At 50.2% G+C, this 19,238-nt stretch overlaps 1 protein-coding gene across 2 annotated transcripts; it reads left to right on the forward strand.

Annotated features, from left to right (window-relative positions):
• Positions 1–1,696: 1,696 nt before the first annotated feature.
• BIRC5 (baculoviral IAP repeat containing 5) lies at positions 1,697–12,879 on the forward strand. Of its 2 annotated transcripts, XM_054456686.2 has the most exons (4): positions 1,697–1,936; positions 2,189–2,298; positions 4,185–4,302; positions 11,015–12,879. In XM_054456686.2, exons 1-4 carry the CDS (start codon positions 1,826–1,828, stop codon positions 11,102–11,104), a joined length of 429 nt encoding a protein of 142 aa, XP_054312661.1. In that variant the 5' UTR covers positions 1,697–1,825; the 3' UTR covers positions 11,105–12,879. The 2 variants fall into 2 exon arrangements, with proteins under 2 accessions (XP_054312661.1, XP_054312662.1); XM_054456687.2 differs by lacking the exon at positions 4,185–4,302 and having other exon boundaries at positions 1,737–1,936.
• Positions 12,880–19,238: the final 6,359 nt, after the last annotated feature.

Here is a 19,238-nt window from a genome sequence, read left to right on the forward strand (position 1 = left end):
GGTTCAGGTAAACCACCCATATACGTACATATACATGCATATGATATATACACATACAGGGGTGCGTGTGTGTTCATATATATGAGGGGAGAGAGAGAGAGGGAGAGAGAGGAGGTCAGGGAAAGGGAGAGAGAAAGGAAGAGAGGAGACAGAGAAGGAGACAGCGAGAGAGCAGGGAGTAGAGAGAGGGAACGGGTAAGAGAGAGGGAGAGGAGGAGAGAAAGGGAGGAAGAAGCAGAGAGTGAATGTTAAAGGAAATAGGCAAAACATAAACAGAAAATTTGGGTGAAGGGTATCTGAGTATTCTTTGTACTATTCTTGCAATTATCTTTTATTTAAATTGACATCAGGCTGGGCGCAGTGGCTCACGTCTGTAATCCCAGGACTTTGGGAGGCCGAGGCAGGCAGGTCACCTGAGGTCCGGAGTTTGAGACCAGCCTGGCAAACATGGCGAAACCCCGTCTCTACTAAAAATACAAAAATTAGCCTGGTGTGGTGGTGCGTGCCTGTAATCCCAGCTACTCGGGAGGCTGAGGCGGGAGAATCGCTTGAACCCACAGCAGGGAGGAGGTTGCAGTGAGCTGAGATCATGCCACTGCACTCCAGCATGGGAGATAGAGCGAGACTCAGTTTCAAATAAATAAATAAACATCAAAATAAAAAGTTTCTGTATTAAAGAATGGGGGCGGGGTGGGAGGGGTGGGGAGAGGTTGCAAAAATAAATAAATATATAAATAAAACCCAAAATGAAAAAGAGAGTGGAGGCACCAGGCCTGCGTGGGGCTGGAGGGCTAATAAGGCCAGGCTTCTTATCTCTGGCCATAGAACCAGAGAAGTCAGCGGATGTGAGAGGTGCCAACCTCTAATGCCCAGCTCCAGAAGTGACTCCAGAACACCCTGTTCCAAAGCAGAGGACACACTGATTTTTTTTTTTTAATAGGCTGCAGGACTTACTGTTGGTGGGATGCCCTGCTTTGCGGAGGGAAAGGAGGAGTTTGCCCTGAGCACAGGCCCCCACCCTCCACTGGGCTTTCCCCAGCTCCCTTGTCTTCTTATCACGGCGGTGGCCCAGTCCTTGGCCCCTGACTCCAGAAGGTGGCCCTCCTGGAAACCCAGGTCGTGCAGTCAACGATGTACTCGCCGGGATAGTGATGTCTGCTGCACTCCATCCCTCCCCTGTCCATTTGTCCTTCATGGCCATCTGGAGTGGTTGCTTTTTGCAGAGGTGGCGCCCTGTAAAGCTCTCCTGTCTGACTTTTTTTTTTTTTTTTTTTGACTGAGTTTTGCTCTTGTTGCCCAGGCTGGAGTGCAATGGCACAATCTCAGCTCACTGCAACCTCTGCCTCCCGGGTTCAAGCGATTCTCCTGCCTCAGCCTCCCGAGTAGTTGGGATTACAGGCATGCACCACCACGCCCGGCTAATTTTTGTATTTTTAATAGAGACAAGGTTTCACCGTGATGGCCAGGCTGGTCTTGAACTCCAGGACTCAAGTGATGTCCCTGCCTAGGCCTCTCAGTGTTGGGATTACAGGCGTGAGCCACTGCACCTGGCCTGCACGCGCTCTTTGAAAGCAGTCGAGAGGGCGCTAGGTGTGGGCAGGGACGAGCTGGCGCGGCGTCGCTGGGTGCACAGCGACCATGGGCAGAGCCACGCGGCGAGAGGACTACAACTCCCGGCACATCCCGCGCCGCCCCGCCTCTATTCCCAGAAGGCCGCGGGGGGTGGACCGCCTAAGAAGGCGTGCGCTCCCGACGTGCCCCGCGGCGCGCCATTAACCGCCAGGTTTGAATCGCGGGACCCGTTGGCAGAGGTGGCGGCGGCGGCATGGGTGCCCCGACGTTGCCCCCTGCCTGGCAGCCCTTTCTCAAGGACCACCGCATCTCTACATTCAAGAACTGGCCCTTCTTGGAGGGCTGCGCCTGCACCCCGGAGCGGGTGAGACTGCCCGGCCCCCTGGGGTCCCCCACGCCCGCCTTGCCCTGTCCCTAGCGAGGCCACTGTGACTGGGCCTCGGGAGTACGAGCCGCCCTCCCCTCCCCGTCCTGTCCCCAGCGAGGCCACTGTGGCTGGGCCCCTTGAGTCCGGGCCGGCCTCCCCTCCCTGCTTTGTCCCCATCGAGGCCTTTGTGGCTGGGCCTCGGGGTTCCGGGCTGCCAAGTCCACTCACGAGCTGTGCTATCCCTTGCAGATGGCCGAGGCTGGCTTCATCCACTGCCCCACTGAGAACGAGCCAGACTTGGCCCAGTGTTTCTTCTGCTTCAAGGAGCTGGAAGGCTGGGAGCCAGATGACGACCCCATGTAAGTCTTCTCTGGCCAGCCTCGATGGGCTTTGTTTTGAACTGAGCTGTCAAAAGATTTGAGTTGTGAAGACACCTAGTATGGGAGGGTTGCTTTCCAGCCTCATTGCTTCTTAAACAGCTGTTGGGAACGGATACCTCTCTGAATGCTGGTGCCTTGGTGATGCTTACCACCTAATTAAATCTCATTTGACCAAAATGCCTTTGGGGTGGATGTTAAAGTCTCATTCACGTAAGATGCCTGATGCCTTTCATGTTCAACAGAATACATTAGCAGATCCTGTTGTTGTGAACTCCCAGGAATGTCCAAGTGCTTTTCTTGAGATTTTTTTAAAAACGGTTTAATTGAAATATAACCCACATAGCACAAAAATTACCCTTTGAAAGTGTGCACTTCACACTTTGGGAGGCTGAGGCAGGCGGATCACCTGAGGTCAGGAGCTCAAGACCAGCCTGGCCAACTTGGTGAAACCCCGTCTCTACTAAAAATACAAAAATTAGCCGGGCATGGTAGCGCATGCCCGTAATCCCAGCTACTCGGGAGGCTGAGGCAGGAGAATCGCTTGAACCTGGGAGGCGGAGGTTGCAGTGAGCCGAGATCATGCCAATGCACTCCAGCCTCGGCAACAGAGCGAGACTCCATCATAAAAATAAAAAATTGAAAAAAAAAAGAAAGCATATACTTCAGTGTTGTTTTGGATTTTTTTCTTCAAGATGCCTAGTTAATGAAAATGAAATTCTGTACTCGGATGAGTACAGAATTTGTCTTTCCACACTGTAACGCCATATTCTTTTCTCACCTTTTTTTCTGTCAGATTCAGTTGCTTCCACAACTTTAATTTTTTTCCTCTTGAGAATCACCCCAGTTGTTTTTGTTGTTGGCCAGAAGAGAGTAGCTGTTTTTTTTCTTAGTATGTTTGCTATGGTGGTTATACTGCATCCCCGTAATCATTGGGAAAAGATCAGTGGTATTCTTCTTGAAAATGAATAAGTGTTATCATATTTTCAGATTAGAGTTACAACTGGCTGTCCTTTTGGACTTTGTGGGGCCATGTTTTCATTGTAATACAGTTCTGGTAATGGTGATAATCAGTTATGCAGGGAGACTCCCCTAGCAGAAAATGAAAGTATGAGCTAGGGGGTCACTTGGGGAACCCTGGGCAATAATGCCTTTCTCTGCCCTTAATCCTTACAGTGGGCCAGGCGTAGTGGCTCACGTCTGTAATCCCAGCACTGTGGGAGGCTGAGGCGGGCAGATCACGAGGTCAGGTGATCGAGACCATCCTGGCTAACATGGTGAAACCCCGTCTCTACTAAAAAAAAAATAGAAAAAATTAGCTGGGCGTGGTGGCGGGTGTCTGTAGTCCCAGCTACTCGAGAGGCTGAGGCAGGAGAATGGTGTGAACCCAGGAGGCGGAGCTTGCAGTGAGCAGAGATCACGCCACTGCACTCCAGCCTGGGCGACAGAGCGAGACTCCATCTCAGGAAAAAAAAAAAAATCCTTACAGTGGATTACATAACAATTCCAGTGAAATGAAATTACTTCAAACAGTTCCTTGAGAATGTTGGAGGGATTTGACATGTAATTCCTTTGGATGTATACCATGTAACATTTTTCCAACTAATTGCTAAAGAAGTCCAGATAAAATAGATACATTAGCCACACAGATGTGGGGGGAGATGTCCATAGGGAGAGAGAAGGTGCTAAGAGGTGCAATATGGGAATGTGGCTTGGGCAAAGCACTGATGCCATCAACTTCAGACTTGACGTCTTACTCCTGAGGCAGAGCAGGGTGTTCCTGTGGAGGGCGTGGGAAGGTGGCCCGTGGGGAGTGGACTGCTACTTTAATCCCTTCAGCTGCCTTTCCGCTGTTTTGATTTTTCTAGAGAGGAACATAAAAAGCATTCGTCCGGTTGCGCTTTCCTTTCTGTCAAGAAGCAGTTTGAAGAATTAACCCTTGGTGAATTTTTGAAACTGGACAGAGAAAGAGCCAAGAACAAAATTGTATGTATTGGGAATAAGAACTGTTCAAACCCTGTTCAATGTCTTTAGCACTAAACTACCTAGTCCCTCAAAGGGACTCTGTGTTTTCCTCAGGAAGCTTTTTTTTTTTTTTTTTTTTTCTGAGATAGAGTAGTTTCACTCTTGTTGCCCAGGCTGGAGTGCAATGGTGCAATCTTGGCTCACTGCAACCTCCACCTCTCGGGTTCAAGTGATTCTCCTGCCTCAGCTTCCCAAGTAGCTGGGATTACAGGCACGTGCCACCACACCCAGCTAATTTTTGTATTTTTAGTAGAGATGGGGTTTCACCACATTGCCTAGGCTGGTCTTGAACTCCTGACCTCGTGATTCGCCCACCTTGGCCTCCCAAAGTGCTGGGATTACAGGCATGAACCACCACGCCTGGCTTTTTTTTGTTGTTCTGAGACACAGTTTCACTCTGTTACCCAGGCTGGAGTGGAGTGGCGCGATCTCGGCTCACTGCAACCTCCGCCTCCTGGGCTCAAGCGATTTGCCTGCTTCAGCCTCCCAAGTAGCTGGGATTACAGGCATGTGCCACCACACCCAGGTAATTTTTGTATTTTTGGTAGAGACAAGGTTTCACCATGTTGGCCAGGCTGGTCTTGAACTCCTGACCTCAGGTGATCCGCCCGTCTCAGCCTCCCAAAGTGCTGAGATTACAGGTGTGAGCCACCACGCCTGGCCTCAGGAAGTATTTTTATTTTTAAATTTATTTATTTATTTGAGATGGAGTCTTGCTCTGTCGCCCAGGCTGGACTGCAGCGACGCGGTCTCGGCTCACTGCAAGCTCCGCCCCCCGGGTTCAAGCCATTCTCCTGCCTCAGGCTGCCGAGTAGCTGGGACTACAGGCACCCGCCACCACGCCCAGCTAATTTTTTTGTATTTTTAGTAGAGACGGGGTTTCACCGTGTTAGCCAGGATGGTCTCGATCTCCTGACCTCGTGATCCGCCTGCCTCAGCCTCCCAGAGTGCTGGGATTACAGGTGTGAGCCACCACGCCCGGCTCTTTTTTTTTTTTTTTTGAGACAGGGACTCACTCTATCACCTGGGCTGCAGTGCAGTGGTACACCATAGCTCACTGCAGCCTTGAACTCCTGAGCTCAAGTGATCCTCCCACCTCATCCTCCCAAGTAATTGGGACTACAGGCGCACCCCACCATGCCCACCTAATTTATTTATTTATTTGTTTATTTATTTTTGTAGAGATGAGGGTTCCCTATGTTGTCCAGGCTGGTCTTGAACTCCTGAGCTCGAGGGATCCCTTTGCCTTGGCCTCCCAAAGTGCTGAGATTACAGGCATGAGCCACTGTGCCCAACTGGGAATCATTTTTAAAGCCCCTAGGATGTCTGTGTGATTTTAAAACTCCTGGAGTGTGGCCGGTATAAGTATATACCGGTATAAGTATAAGTAAATCCCACATTTTGTGTCAGTATTTACTAGAAACTTAGTCATTTATCTGAAGTTGAAATGTAACTGGGCTTTTTTTTTTTTTTTTTTTTTTTGAGACGGAGTCTCACTTTGTCACCCAGGCTGGAGTGCAGTGGCACGATCTCGGCTCACTGCAACCTCTGCCTCCCGGGGTCAAGCAATTCTCCTGCCTCATCCTCCCGAGTAGCTGGGACTACAAGCACGCACCACCATGCCTGGCTAATTTTTGTATTTTTAGTAGAGACGGGGTTTCACCATGCTGGCCAAGCTGGTCTCAAACTCCTGACCTTGTGATCTGCCTGCTTTAGCCTCCCAGAGTGCTGGAATTACAGGCATGAGCCACCATGCCTGGCCTTTTTTAAATTTTTTTAATTTTTTTTTTTGAGACAGAGCCTTGCTCTGTCGCCCAGGCTGGAGTGCAGTGGCACGATCTCGGCTCACTACAAGCTCTGCCTCCCGGGTTCACGCCATTCTCCTGCCTCAGCCTCCTGAGTAGCTGGGACTACAGGCGCCCACCACCACGCCCGGCTAATTTTTTTTGGTATTTTTATTAGAGACAGGGTTTCATCATGTTGGCCAGGCTGGTCTCAAACTCCTGACCTCAAGTGATCTGCATGCCTCAGCCTCCCAAAGCGCTGGGATTACAGGTGTGATCTACTGCACCCGGCCTGGGCGTCATATATTCTTATTTGCTATGTCTGGCAGCCCCACACAGAATAAGTACTGGGGGATTCCATATCCTTGTAGCAAAGCCCTGGGTGGAGAGTCAGGAGACATCGTAGTTCTGTCTCTGTCACTTGCAGACTTTGAGTTTAAGCCAGTCGTGGTCATGCTTTCCTTGCTGAATAGAGGTTAGACACCCCCATCCCATGGTTTCTCAGGTTCCTTTTCAGCTTGAAAATTGTATTCCTTTGTAGAGATCAGCGTAAACTAATTCTGTCCTTATATGTGGCCTTATTTTAATTTGAGACAGAGTGTCACTTAGTCGCCCAGGTTGGAGTGTGGTGGTGCGATCTTGGCTCACTGCGACCTTCACCTCCCAGGTTCAAGCGATTCTCGTGCCTCAGGCTCCCAAGTAGCTGAGATTATAGGTGTGTGCCACCAGGCCCAGCTAACTTTTGTATTTTTAGTAGAAACAGGGTTTTGCCATGTTGGCTAAGCTGGTCTCGAACTCCTGGCCTCAAGTGATCTGCCCGCCTTGGCCTCCCAAAGTGCTGGGATTACAGGCATGAGCCACCACACCTGGCCTCAATATAGTGGCTTTTAAGTGCTAAGGACTAAGATTGTGTTTTGTCAGGAAGAGGGAAGAGGCCAGTTGTGGGTGAAGCATGCTGTGAGAGAGCTTGTCACCTGGTTGAGGTTGTGGGAGCTGTAGCGTGGGAACTGGAAAGTGGGCTAGGGATCATCTTTTTCCAGGTCAGGGGTCAGCCAGCTTTTCTGTAGCATGCCATAGACCATCTCTTAGCCCTCGTGGGTCAGAGTCTCTGTTGCATATTGTCTTTTGTTGTAGTTTTTCACAACCTTTTAGAAACATAAAAAGCATTTTTAGCCCATGGGCTGGAGAAAAAGCCATGGCGGGCTGGATGGATTTGGCCAGCAGGCCCTTGCTTGCCAAGCCCTGTTTTAGACAAGGAGCAGCTTGTGTGCCTGGGACCATCATGGCACAGGGGAGGAGCAGAGTGGATGTGGAGGCGTGAGCTGGAAACCAGGTCCCAGAGCGCTGACAAAGACAGAGGATTGTTGCCCTTGCAAATAGAGCGACTGAAATCTGACACCATCCAGTTCCAGAAAGCCCTGAAGTGCTGGTGGACGCCGCAGGGTGCTCCGCTCTAGGGTTACAGGGATGAAGATGCAGTCTGGTAGGGGAAGTCGACTCACCTGTTGGAAGATGTGATTAAGAAAAGTAGACTTTCAGGGCCAGGCGTGGTGGTTCACGCCTGTAATCCCAGCACTTTGGGAGGCCGAGGCAGGCGGATCACGAGGTCAGGAGATCGAGACCATCGTGGCTAACACGGTGAAACCCCTTCTCTACTAAAAATATAAAAAATTAGCCGGGCGTGGTGGCGGGCGCCTGTAGTCCCAGCTACTCGGGAGGCTGAGGCAGGAGAATGGTGTGAACCGGGGCGGCGGAGCTTGCAGTGAGCCGAGGTCGCGCCACTGCACTCCAGCCTGGGCAACAGAGCGAGACTGTCTCAAAAAAAAAAAAAAGAAAGGAAAAGTAGGCTTTCATGATGTGTGAGCTGAAGGAGCAGGAGGCAGAAGTAGAGGCCTCAGCCCCCGCAGGAGACCCCTCGGTCTCCATCTCCTGATAGTCAGACCCAGCCAGACTGGAATGAGGGGAGACATTCCAGCCTTCGAGAAAAGTGGGGAGATTTAAAAACTGCTTGGCTTTTATTTTGAACTGTTTTTTTGTGTGTGTTTTCCCCAATTCAGAATACAGAATACTTTTATGGATTTGTTTTTATTACTTTAATTCTGAAACAATATAATCTTTTTTTTTTTTTGAGACAGGGTCTTACTCTGTCACCCAGGCTGAGTGCAGTGGTGTGATCTTGGCTCACCTCAGCCTCGACCCCCTGGGCTCAAATGATCCTCCCACCTCAGCCTCCCAAGTAGCTGGGACCATAGGCGCGTGTGCTGCGCTCTACGAATCCTGAAGACAAGGATGCTGTTGCTGGTGATGCTGGGGATTGCCAAGATCCCAGATTTGATGGCAGGATGCCCCTGTCTGCTGCCTTGCCAGGGTGCCAGGAGGGCAGTGCTGTGGAAGCTGAGGCCTGGCCATCCAGGGCGATGCACTGGGTGCTGATTCTTGTTCCTGCCGCTGCCTTGGTGCTTAGCTTTTGAAACAATGAAATAAATTAGAACCAGTGTGAAAATCGATCAGGGAATAAATTTAATGTGGAAATAAACAGAACAACTTAGTTCTTCATAAGAGTTTACTTGGTAAATACTTGTGATGAGGACAAAATGAAGCACTAGAAGGAGAGGCAAGTTGTAGACCTGGGCGGCAGGAGTTTTTTGTTTGTTTTCATTGGCAAGGTCTTGCTCTGTTGCTCAGGCTGGAGTACAGTGGCGCAATCACAGCTCACTATAGCCTCGACCTCCTGGACTCAAGTAATCCTCCTGCCTCAGTCTCCCAGTAGCTGGGACTACAGGTGCATGCCACCATGCCTGGCTAATTTTAAATTTTTTTTTTTTTCTTTTTTTTTGAGACGGAATCTCACTCTGTCGCCCAGGCTGGAGTGCAGTGGCATGATCTCGGCTGACGGCAAGCTCCGCCTCCCATGTTCACTCCATTCTCCTGCCTCAGCCTCCTGAGTAGCTGGGACTACGGGCGTCCGCCACCATGCCCGGCCAATTTTTTGTATTTTTTTAGTAGAGACGGGGTTTCACTGTGTTAGCCAGGATGGTCTCGATCTCCTGACCTCGTGATCCGCCTGCCTCGGCCTCCCAAAGTGCTGGGATTACAGGTGTGAGCCACCATGCCTGGCCTGTTTTGTTCTTCAATAGCAAGAGTTGTGTTTGCTTCGCTCCTACCTTTAGTGGAAAAATGTATAAAATGGAGATATTGACCTCCACATTGGGGTGGTTAAATTATAGCATGTATGCAAAGGAGCTTCGTTAATTTTAGGCTTTTTTGAAAGAGAAGAAGAAACTGAATAATCTATGTGTATATATATATATTTTAAAAGCCATGGTTATCTTTCCATATCAATAAAGGTGAGGCTCCCTGGGACTGCAGAGTTGTCCATCACAGTCCATTACAAGTGCGCTGTTGGGCCAGGTGCAGTGGCTTGTGCCTTAATCCCAGCACTTTGGGAGGCCAAGGCAGAAGGATTGATTGAGCCCAGGAGTTTTGAGGCAAGCCTGGGCAATGTGGCCAGACCTCATCTCTTCAAAAAATACACAAAAAATTAGCCAGGCATGGTGGCACGTGCCTGTAGTCTCAACTACTCAGGAGGCTGAGGTGGGAGGATCACTTTGAGCCTTGCAGGTCAAAGCTGCAGTGAGCCATGATCTTGCCACTGCATTCCAGCCTGGGTGACAGAGCAAGACCCTGTCTCTTAAAAAAAAAAACAAACGGTGCACTGTTTTCTTATCAATTTATTATTTTTTAATAAATTTTCTTTTAATAATTTATAAATTATAAATTTGTATAAAATAAATGACAAATTATTACTTATACATGAGGCAAAATTTAGGATATATTAGAATATATAAAGTACATATTGAAAAGTAATTTTTTGGCTGGGCACAGTGGCTCACACCTGTAATCCCAGCACTTTGGGAGGCTGATTACATGAGATCATGAGTTCTAGACCAACCTGACCAACATGGAGAGACCCCATCTCTACTAAAAATACAAAATTAGCCGGGGTGGTGGCGCATGCCTGTAATCCCAGCTACTCGGGAGGCTGAGGCAGGAGAATCTCTTGAACCCGGGAGGCAGAGGTTGCGGTGAGCCAAGATCGTGCCTTTGCACTCCAGCCTAGGCAACAAGAGCGAAAGTCCGTCTCAAAAAAAAAGTAATTTTTTTTTAAGTTAACCTCTGTCAGCAAACAAATTTAACCCAATAAAGGTCTTTGTTTTTTAATGTAGTAGAGGAATTAGGGTTTATAAAAAATATGATAGGGAAGGGGGTCCCTGGATTTGCTAATGTGATTGTCATTTGCCCCTTAGGAGAGAGCTCTGTTAGCAGAATGAAAAAATTGGAAGCCAGATTCAGGGAGGGACTGGAAGCAAAAGAATTTCTGTTCGAGGAAGAGCCTGATGTTTGCCAGGGTCTGTTTAACTGGACATGAAGAGGAAGGCTCTGGACTTTCCTCCAGGAGTTTCAGGAGAAAGGTAGGGCAGTGGTTAAGAGCAGAGCTCTGCCTAGACTAGCTGGGTACTTTGAGTGGCTCCTTCAGCCTGGACCTCGGTTTCCTCACCTGTATAGTAGAGATATGGGAGCACCCACCGCAGGATCACTGTGAACATAAATCAGTTAATGGAGCGAAGCAGGTAGAGTGGTGCTGGGTGCATACCAAGCACTCCGTCAGTGTTTTCTATTATTCGATTATTAGGAGGCAGCTTAAACTAGAGGGAGGTGAGCTGAATCAGGATGTTTGTCCCAGGTAGCTGGGCATCTGCCCAGCCCAGTGCCCAGTTTATTTAGGTGCTCTCTCAGTGTTCCCTGATTGTTTTTTCCTTTGTCATCTTATCTACAGGATGTGACTGGGAAGCTCTGGTTTCAGTCATGTGTCTATTATTTATTTCCAGGCAAAGGAAACCAACAATAAGAAGAAAGAATTTGAGGAAACTGCGAAGAAAGTGCGCTGTGCCATCGAGCAGCTGGCTGCCATGGATTGAGGCCTCTGGCTGGAGCTGCCTGGTCCCAGAGTGGCTGCACTACTTCCAGGGTTTATTCCCTGGTGCCACCAGCCTTCCTGTGGGACCCTTAGCAATGTCTTAGGAAAGGAATCAACATTTTCAAATTAGATGTTTCAACTGTACTCTTGTTTTGTCTTGAAAGTGGCACCAGAGGTGCTTCTACCTGTGCAGCGGGTGCTGCTGATAACAGTGACTGCTTCTCTCTCTCTCTCTTTTTTTGGGGGGCTCATTTTTGCTGTCTTGATTCCCGGGCATACCAGGTGAGAAGTGAGGGAGGAAGAAGGCAGTGTCCCTTTTGCTAGAGCTGACGGCTTCGTTTGCATGGGCAGAGCCTTCCACAGTGAATGTGTCTGGTCCTCATGTTGAGGCTGTCACACAGTCCTGAGTGTGGACTTGGCAGGTGCCTGTTGAATCTGAGCTGCAGGTTCCTTATCTGTCACACCTGTGCTGCCTCAGAGGACAATTTTTTTTTTTTTTTTTTTGGTAGATGCATGACTTGTGTGTGATGAGGAGGGAATGGAGACAGAGTCCCCAGCCCCTCTGCTGTTTAATAACGTGGCTTTCTTATTTTGTTTGAATTGTTAATTCACAGAATAGCACAAACTACAATTAAAACGAAGCACAAAGCCATTCTAAGTCATTGGGGAAACGGGGTGAACTTCAGGTGGATGTGGAGACAGAATAGAGTGATAGGAAGCGTCTGGCAGATACTCCTTTTGCCACTGCTGTGTGATTAGACAGGCCCAGTGAGCCGCAGGGCACATGCTTGCCGCTCCTCCCTCAGAAAAAGGCAGTGGCCTGAATCCTTTTTAAATGACTTGGCTCGATGCTATGGGGGACTGGCTGGGCTGCTGCAGGCTGTGTGTCTGTCAGCCCGACCTTCACATCTGTCACGTTCTCCACATGGGGGAGGGACGCAGTCCGCCCAGGTCCCCGCTTTCTTTGGAGGCAGCAGCTCCCGCAGGGCTGAAGTCTGGCGTAAGAAGATGGATTTGATTCGCCCTCCTCCCTGTCATAGAGCTGCGGGGTGGATTGTTATAGCTTCGTTGGAAACCTCTGGAGGTCATCTCGGCTGTTCCTGAGAAATAAAAAGCCTGTCATTTCAAACACTGCTGTGGACCCTACTGGGTTTTTAAAATATTGTCAGTTGTTCATCGTCGTCCCTAGCCTGCCAACAGCCATCTGCCCAGACAGCCGCAGTGAGGATGAGCGTCCTGGCAGAGGCGCAGTTGTCACTGGGCGCTTGCCAGAGCCGCGACCCCCAGACCTGTTTGTATCATCCGGACTCCTTCCGGGTAGAAACGACTGAAAATGCACTTCAGACCCACTTATTTCTGCCACATCTAAGTCAGCCTGAGATAGACTTTTCCCTCTAAACTTGGAGAATATCACAGTGGTTTTTGTTAGCAGAAAATGTACTCCAGCCTCTGTACTCATCTAAGCTGCTTTTTTTTTATATTTGTGCTAGTCTGTAAATGGATACTTTAATAACTGTTGCTTAGTAATTGGCTTTGTAGAGAAGCTGGAAAAAAATGGTTTTGTCTTCAACTCCTTTGCACACTAGGTGGTGATGTGGATCTCGGCTTCTGTCAGCCTGTGCTGTGGGCAGGGCTGAGCTGGAGCTGCCCCTCTCAGCCCACCTGCCACGGCCTTTCCTTAAAGGCCGTTCTTAAAACCAGACCCTCATGGCTGCCAGCACCTGAAAGCTTCCTCGACATCTGTTAATAAAGCCGTAGGCCCTTGTCGAAGCACAACCGCCTAGACTTTCTTTCAGATACGTGTCCATTTTTCAGGTTCTCTAAGTCGGAGTGGAGTCTGGGAAGGGTTGTGAATGGAGGCTTCTGGGCTATGGGTGAGGTTCCAGTGGCAGGTTAGAGCCCCTCGGGCCAGCTGCCATCCTGGAAAGTAGAGACAGCAGTGCCCGCCGCCCGGAAGAGACCAGCAAGCCAAACGGGAGCCCCCATTGCAGGCTGTCGCCATGTGGAAAGAGTAACTCACAATTGCCAATAAAGTCTCATGTGGTTTTATCTACTTTTTTTTTTTGAGACAAGGCCTTGCCCTCTCGGGCTGGAGTGCAGTGGAATGACCATAGCGCACCGCAACCTCAAATTCTTGTGTTCAAGTGAACCTCCCACCTTAGCCTCCCAAGTAGCTGGGACTACAGGTGCACGCCATCACACCCGGCTAATTGAAAAATTTTTTTTGTTTAGATGGGATCTCACTTTGTTGCCCAGGCTGGTCTCAAACTCCTGGGCTCAAGTGATCATCCTGCTTCAGCATCCGAATTGTTGGTATTATAGGCGTGAGCCACTGTGCCTGGCCTAGCTACCATTTTTTAATGCAGAAATGAAGACTTGTAGAAATGAAATAACTTGTCCAAGATAGTAGAATAAGTAACTTTTAGGGCTGGGATTTGAACCAGAGCTGGGCCCTCACTGCTGAAGGACACTGTCAGCTTGGGAGGGTGGCTATGGTCGGCTGTCTGATTCTAGGGAGTGAGGGCTGTCTTTAAAGTACCCCTATTCCATTTTCAGACAGCTTTGTCAGAAAGGCTGTCATATGGAACTGACACCTGCCTCCCCAAGGCTTCCGTAGATCCTCTCTGTACATTGTAACCTTTTATTTTGAAATGAAAATTCACAGGAAGTTGTAAGGCTAGTACAGGGGGTCCCGCATACCATTCCCCTCCTTTCCCCCGTTGTGAGGATAGTGCACTGTATTCACTTTCAACATCCAAGGTCTGTGTTGAGAGGGTGAGTTGTGCGGCCCAGCTTGCCCCAAGCCCGTCTTGGCATCACGAAGGATTTCCTGACTCAGCTGAATGTAGCTCAACAAAGCAAAAGACCAACTAAGCGGCAGATTTTCTCTCCGCTGGGCTTAGCCTACATTATTTACACCTGTTTTTCAGCTGGATGGGACCAAACTGGGGCCTTGACTTCCGGGGTTTCCACGTGATCCCCAAAGAGGTGACATCCATTCGTTCACTCAGGTATTTGCTTGTGCACCTACTGTGCGCCAGATGCCAGGTCCAGGAATTGAAGCCCAGGAACAACTCTTGCAGTGAGCTCCCCGGGTTTTTGTTTTCTGAATGGTGGGAAGACAGGTCAGCAAATAGCCATGCACGTCTGCACATGTGTGGCTGGTGTCTGCAGGAATACTGAGAAGACAGTGAGCTCTGCCCTGGATGGCGACAGGAAAGGGCATCCCTATGTAGCTGTTTGTCCTGGCACAGGTGGCAGGCTGCCGGCAGGACCAGGAAGGGAAGCGGAGGATGCACAGGCCAGAGGGAACGGAATGGGCACCGCAGGTGAGCTCTGCGATGTGGGGAAGGAAACACAGGCTGGTTCCGGGATGATGTCGGAGAAGCCCTGCAGCCTAGGGCACTGCCCATTCCACATTACCCAGTGAGTCAAAGCCTCCCAGAAAGATATTTAGTCACTCAAAGCCAGTGCAGGTCTCAGCTTTGTCCGGGAAGGAACTTTCACTCTAGAAAACACGAACTCATTTGCCTTTGAGGAAGTTGTTTCTCCAGCATATCATTTGCAGCCACCATCCAGGATGCTGGGCAGGTGCTGCAGTGCCCAAAGCACGGCTGCCCGAGAAGCTTGTCCCTTAGAAACCCTGTGTGGCCTCGGAGGAGCCTGCCTGCCTCCCTGAGAGTGGAACCCTGTTGGGCAGCCAGGCTCGCTGGGCAGGTGCTGGGGAAGCCTGGGTGACCGTGCTGAGCCCCTCACAGGCCTGGGAGTTGTGCTTGGGGAGCAGAGCTCCCAGCTCTTCAGCTGCCTCCCAATCACGGCCACATCTCACAAACGATACCACTGTCCACGAAAAATGAAAAGGTACCTGGTTCTAACCCATGGCCCCAACCATGCAAGAGCCCTTAGAATGTGGGGGTTTGACTCGAACAGTGGCTTTGAGTCTAGCAGGGGGGATTAGCATCCTAATGCCCTGAGTTAATGAATTGACCTGTTGGACAGGGAAACTCAGTGAGGTTCATTTTCTGTGGGGGGATGTTTGTCAAATGCTGTGAAATCAGTTGTAGCATAGGTGACACTCAGCTGCTCCGACAGTGACTCAGCTCCAGCTGCTTCTCCAGCCCTTTGGTGGAGGTGGCAGATGGTGTCATCAGCCTGGAGCAGAGGGCTCTGCCCGCTGGCATCAAAAGGGCCAGGCCTGCTGGTCCTCCAGCTGCTGGCTCCAGGTAGTTACATATGGGTTTAAAAGAAGAGAGGCAGGGTCGGGTGTGGTGGCTCATGCCTGTGATCCCAGCACTTTGGGAGGCCGAGGTGGGTGATCATTTGAGGTTAGGAGTTCGAGATCAGCCTGACCAACATGGTGAAACGCAGCCTCCACTAAAAGTACAAAAAAATTAGCTGGGCGTGGTGGTGGGTGCATGTAGTCCCAGCTACTCAGGAGGCTGAGGCAGGAGAATTGCTTGAACCCGGGAGGCAGAGGTTGCAGTGAGTCAGGATCGTGCCACTGCACTCCAGCCTGGGCAACAGAACGAGACTCTTAAAAAAAACCAAAAAAACAAAAAACAACAAATAAAATAAAAATAAGAGAGACAGGGTGGGGAGTATTACTTGAGGCCAGGAGTTTGAGACCAGCCTGGGTAACAAAGCAAGACTCTGTCTCTACCAAAATAATAATTTAAAAAATTACCCAGGAATGGTGTGACATGCCTGTGGTCCCAGCTACTCTGGAGGCTGAGGTGGGAGGAAAACTCGCACCTAGGGAGTTGAGGCTGCAGTGAGCCGTGATCACACCACTGCACCACTCTAGCCTGCGCTACAGAGCAAGACCTCATCTCTGGGGGAAAAAAAAAAAGAAGAGGCTTGGATGCCACATTGTTTTTTGTCACTTATAACTGGAGTTTCGTCCATCAAAAGCCCATTCTGCACTGATTTCAGTGATGGGGTCTGATGCTGGCTTGGAAGAGGGCCCGACAGCTTAGAGACAGGCTTGGAGTTCCAAGTTGATGAAAGAACGATGAATAATGAAAAATGATGGGCTGTTCTAAAGCAGTGCCTTTTCATACTGGGCTAGGGTATAATTTGGGTCCATTTCAAGGGAAATATACTAGCAGAATTCATCAAAGTAGCCCCTCGAAGACTGGTGCCTGCTGCCTAGGGGACAATTTAATCAGTGGTTCCAGCTGCACATCTAGGATTGGAAACACTGAACCCAGGCTTCTCATGCAGATGGGGTATGGATTGCTAACGTGGCTGTCTCCTAGCGCTGCAGCATGAGTGAAACACGTGCGCATTCTACAGAGACGCGGTTCTGTGATGCTGAAACCTCCTCCTTCTTTTTTTTTTTTTTTTTGAGACGGAGTCTCGCTCTGTTGCCCAGGCTGGAGTGCAGTGGCACTATCTTGGCTCACTGCAACCTCCGCCTCCCAGGTTCATGAAATTCTCCTCCCTCAGCCTCCTGAGTAGCTGGGACTACAGGCATGTGCCACCACGCCCGGCTAATTTTTGTATTTTTAGTAGAGACAGGGTTTCACCGTGTTAGCCAGGATGGTCTCAATCTCCTGACCTCGTGATCTGCCTGCCTCGGCCTCCCAAAGTGCTGGGATTACAGGCATGAGCCACTGCACCCGGCTGAAACCTCCTTCTAGATAACAGCAGCGTTAAGCATTTTTTTTTTTTTTTTTTTTTTTTTTTGAGATTGAGTGTTGCTCTGTTGCCCAGGCTGGAGTGCAGTGGTGTGAGCTCGGCTCACTGCAACCTCTGCCTCCCGGGTTCAAGAGAGTCTTCTGCCTCAGGCTCCTGAGTAACTGGGATTATAGGCGTGAGCCACCACGCCTGGCTAATTTTTGTATTTTTAGTAGAGACAGGATTTCACCATGTTGGCCAGGCTGGCCTCGAACTCTTGACCTCAAGTGATCCACCCGCCTCGGCCTCCCAAAGTGCTGAGATTACAGGCATGAGCCACCGCGCTTGGCCTTTTTTTATTTTATTTTTTGAGACGGAGTCTCGCTCTGTCGCCCAGGCTGGAGTGCAGTGGCGCGATCTCGGCTCACTGCAACCTCCGCCTCCTGGGTTCAAGTGATTCTTCTGCCTCCGCCTCCTGAGTAGCTGGGACTACAGGCACACGCCACCAGGCCCAGCTAATTTTTGTATTTTTAGTAGAGACGGGGTTTTACCATATTGGCCAGGCTGGTCTCAAACTCCTGACCTCGTGATCCACCCGCCTTGGCCTCCCAAAGTGCTGGGATTACAGGCGTGAGCCACTGCGCCTGGCCAAAACCTCCTTCTAGATAACAGTGGCATTAAGCAATTTTTTTTTTTTTGAGATGGAGTCTTGCTCTGTTGCACAGGCTGGAGTGCAGTGGTGTGATCTCAGCTCACTGCAACCTCTGTCTCCTGGGTTCAAGTGATTCTTCTGCCTCAGGCTCCTGAGTAGCTGGGATAACAGGCATGAGCCACCACGTCCGGCTAATTTTTGTATTTTTAGTAGAGACAGGGTTTCACCATGTTGGCCAGGCTGGTCTGGAACTCCTGACCTCAAGTGACCCGCCCACCTCGGCCTCCTAAAGTGCTGAGATTACAGGCGTGAGCCACTGCACCTGGCCTTTTTTTGTTTTTTAAGACAGAGTCTCGCTCTGTTGATCATAGCTACAGTTTACTGCAGCCTCAACCTCCTGCCTGGGTTCAAGCAATCCTCCCAGCTTGGCTTCCCAAGTAGCTGAGACCACAGGCACGAGCCACCACATCTGGCCCTACATAAGCTTTATGTGGATGCAATAACAGATCTCAAACCAGCACTCAGCTCAAGAGAAGGGGAAGCTGGGCACAGTGGCTCACGCCTATAATCCCAGCACTTTGGGAAGCCGAGGCAGGGGGATCACTTGAACCCAGAAGTTCGAGACCAGCCTGGGCAACATAGGGAGACCCCTGCCCTCCCTGTCTCTGAAAAAAAGAAAAAAAGAAAGAAAAAAAAGAAAGAAAAAGAGAGGCTGGGCTTGGTGGCTCATGCCTGTAATCCCAGCACTTTGGGAAGCCAAGGCAGGAGGATCACTTGAACCCTGGAGTTCAAGACCAGCCTGGGCAACATAGGGAGACCCTGTCTCTAACAAAATAAATAGATAAAAGAGAAAGAGAGAGAGAGAGAGAAGGGGAAGTCATCGGGAGGACACACGTGGAGCACGCAGCCCAAATGGGGCTCCTCTGTTCTCCCCGCATAGTCAGTTTGTACCTTTCACATGCATAAAGGTGTTGATCCAACCAAAGCAATATTGATTCTTGTTATATTGCTTTATTGTGGGGTCAGTGTCAGAGTACCACGAGTTTTCATCATGCACGTTCTTTCCCCAGCTGTAGTGAGTTTAGGGAGGGAAAGAGGCCCCACCCCCTATCCCTATTGCCTCTGCCTTTATAGCGGCTGCTACTCTCTGAGCACCTGTTGAGTTCTTTCACCTTCCAGATCTAACATGCTATCCCCCCCTGCAGAAGGGGGCTGCTGGATGCCACACGGCTCCCAGAGAGGGGCTGTGGTCAGGGAAGATGAAGCACCATGTCACTGTCCTCTGGCAGACAAGCTCCAAGGGGGCCAGAAAACCCCAGAGCCGCCCACGTGTGGCAACACAGTCTGGTGCTGCAGGTGTGAGGACGGCTACAAAACACCTGAGCCATTCTGTCACTCTGAACTCCGTTTCAAATATTGTTTCAATAACGGCTAGGCTGGTTTTTCCTTCCTGACTGTATTCCTCAAACCAACAAGAGCCTAGCAGAGGAAAGCATGGCCAAAATACCCCAAGAAGAGAGCCTTGGCTTCACCTCCAAGGGCCACCATCCAGGAGGATGTCCTCAAACCTCTGACCCCCTCTCTGCAGGCTGTGCCCAGCCCTGTGTGGCGACCCAGAGGAAGCCTCCCCTTCGTTTGAGATTTAACCCCAGACCTTAGGCGATGGCTACCCAGCCTGTCCCTTCCACCTGCGTGGCTGCCCACGCTGGGGTTGCTCATGGGGCTAGTCCTGGGGGGGGGGGGCTCCTCTCGGCGGCTCCTCTGCTTCCCACCCCCACTGGCACCCCACGCCTGTCCTAGAAGGTTCTTTCTGCCTGTTTTCTCCATGAGTGGCTGGACAGGCAGAGGCCGGCCTTGCTGGAGG

The sequence above is a fragment of the Pongo pygmaeus genome, chromosome 19 (assembly GCF_028885625.2).
Source record: "Pongo pygmaeus isolate AG05252 chromosome 19, NHGRI_mPonPyg2-v2.0_pri, whole genome shotgun sequence".
Lineage (NCBI taxonomy): Eukaryota > Metazoa > Chordata > Mammalia > Primates > Hominidae > Pongo > Pongo pygmaeus.

Excerpts from the sequence above, each read along its gene's own strand:
- BIRC5 (XM_054456686.2), top strand. The coding sequence starts at position 1,826 with ATGGGTGCCCCGACGTTGCCCCCTGCCTGGCAGCCCTTTCTCAAGGAC. Across the intron at positions 2,299-4,184 it reads GAGCCAGATGACGACCCCAT|AGAGGAACATAAAAAGCATT; the intron begins GTAAGTCTTCTC and ends TGATTTTTCTAG. Across the intron at positions 4,303-11,014 it reads AAAGAGCCAAGAACAAAATT|GCAAAGGAAACCAACAATAA; the intron begins GTATGTATTGGG and ends ATTTATTTCCAG.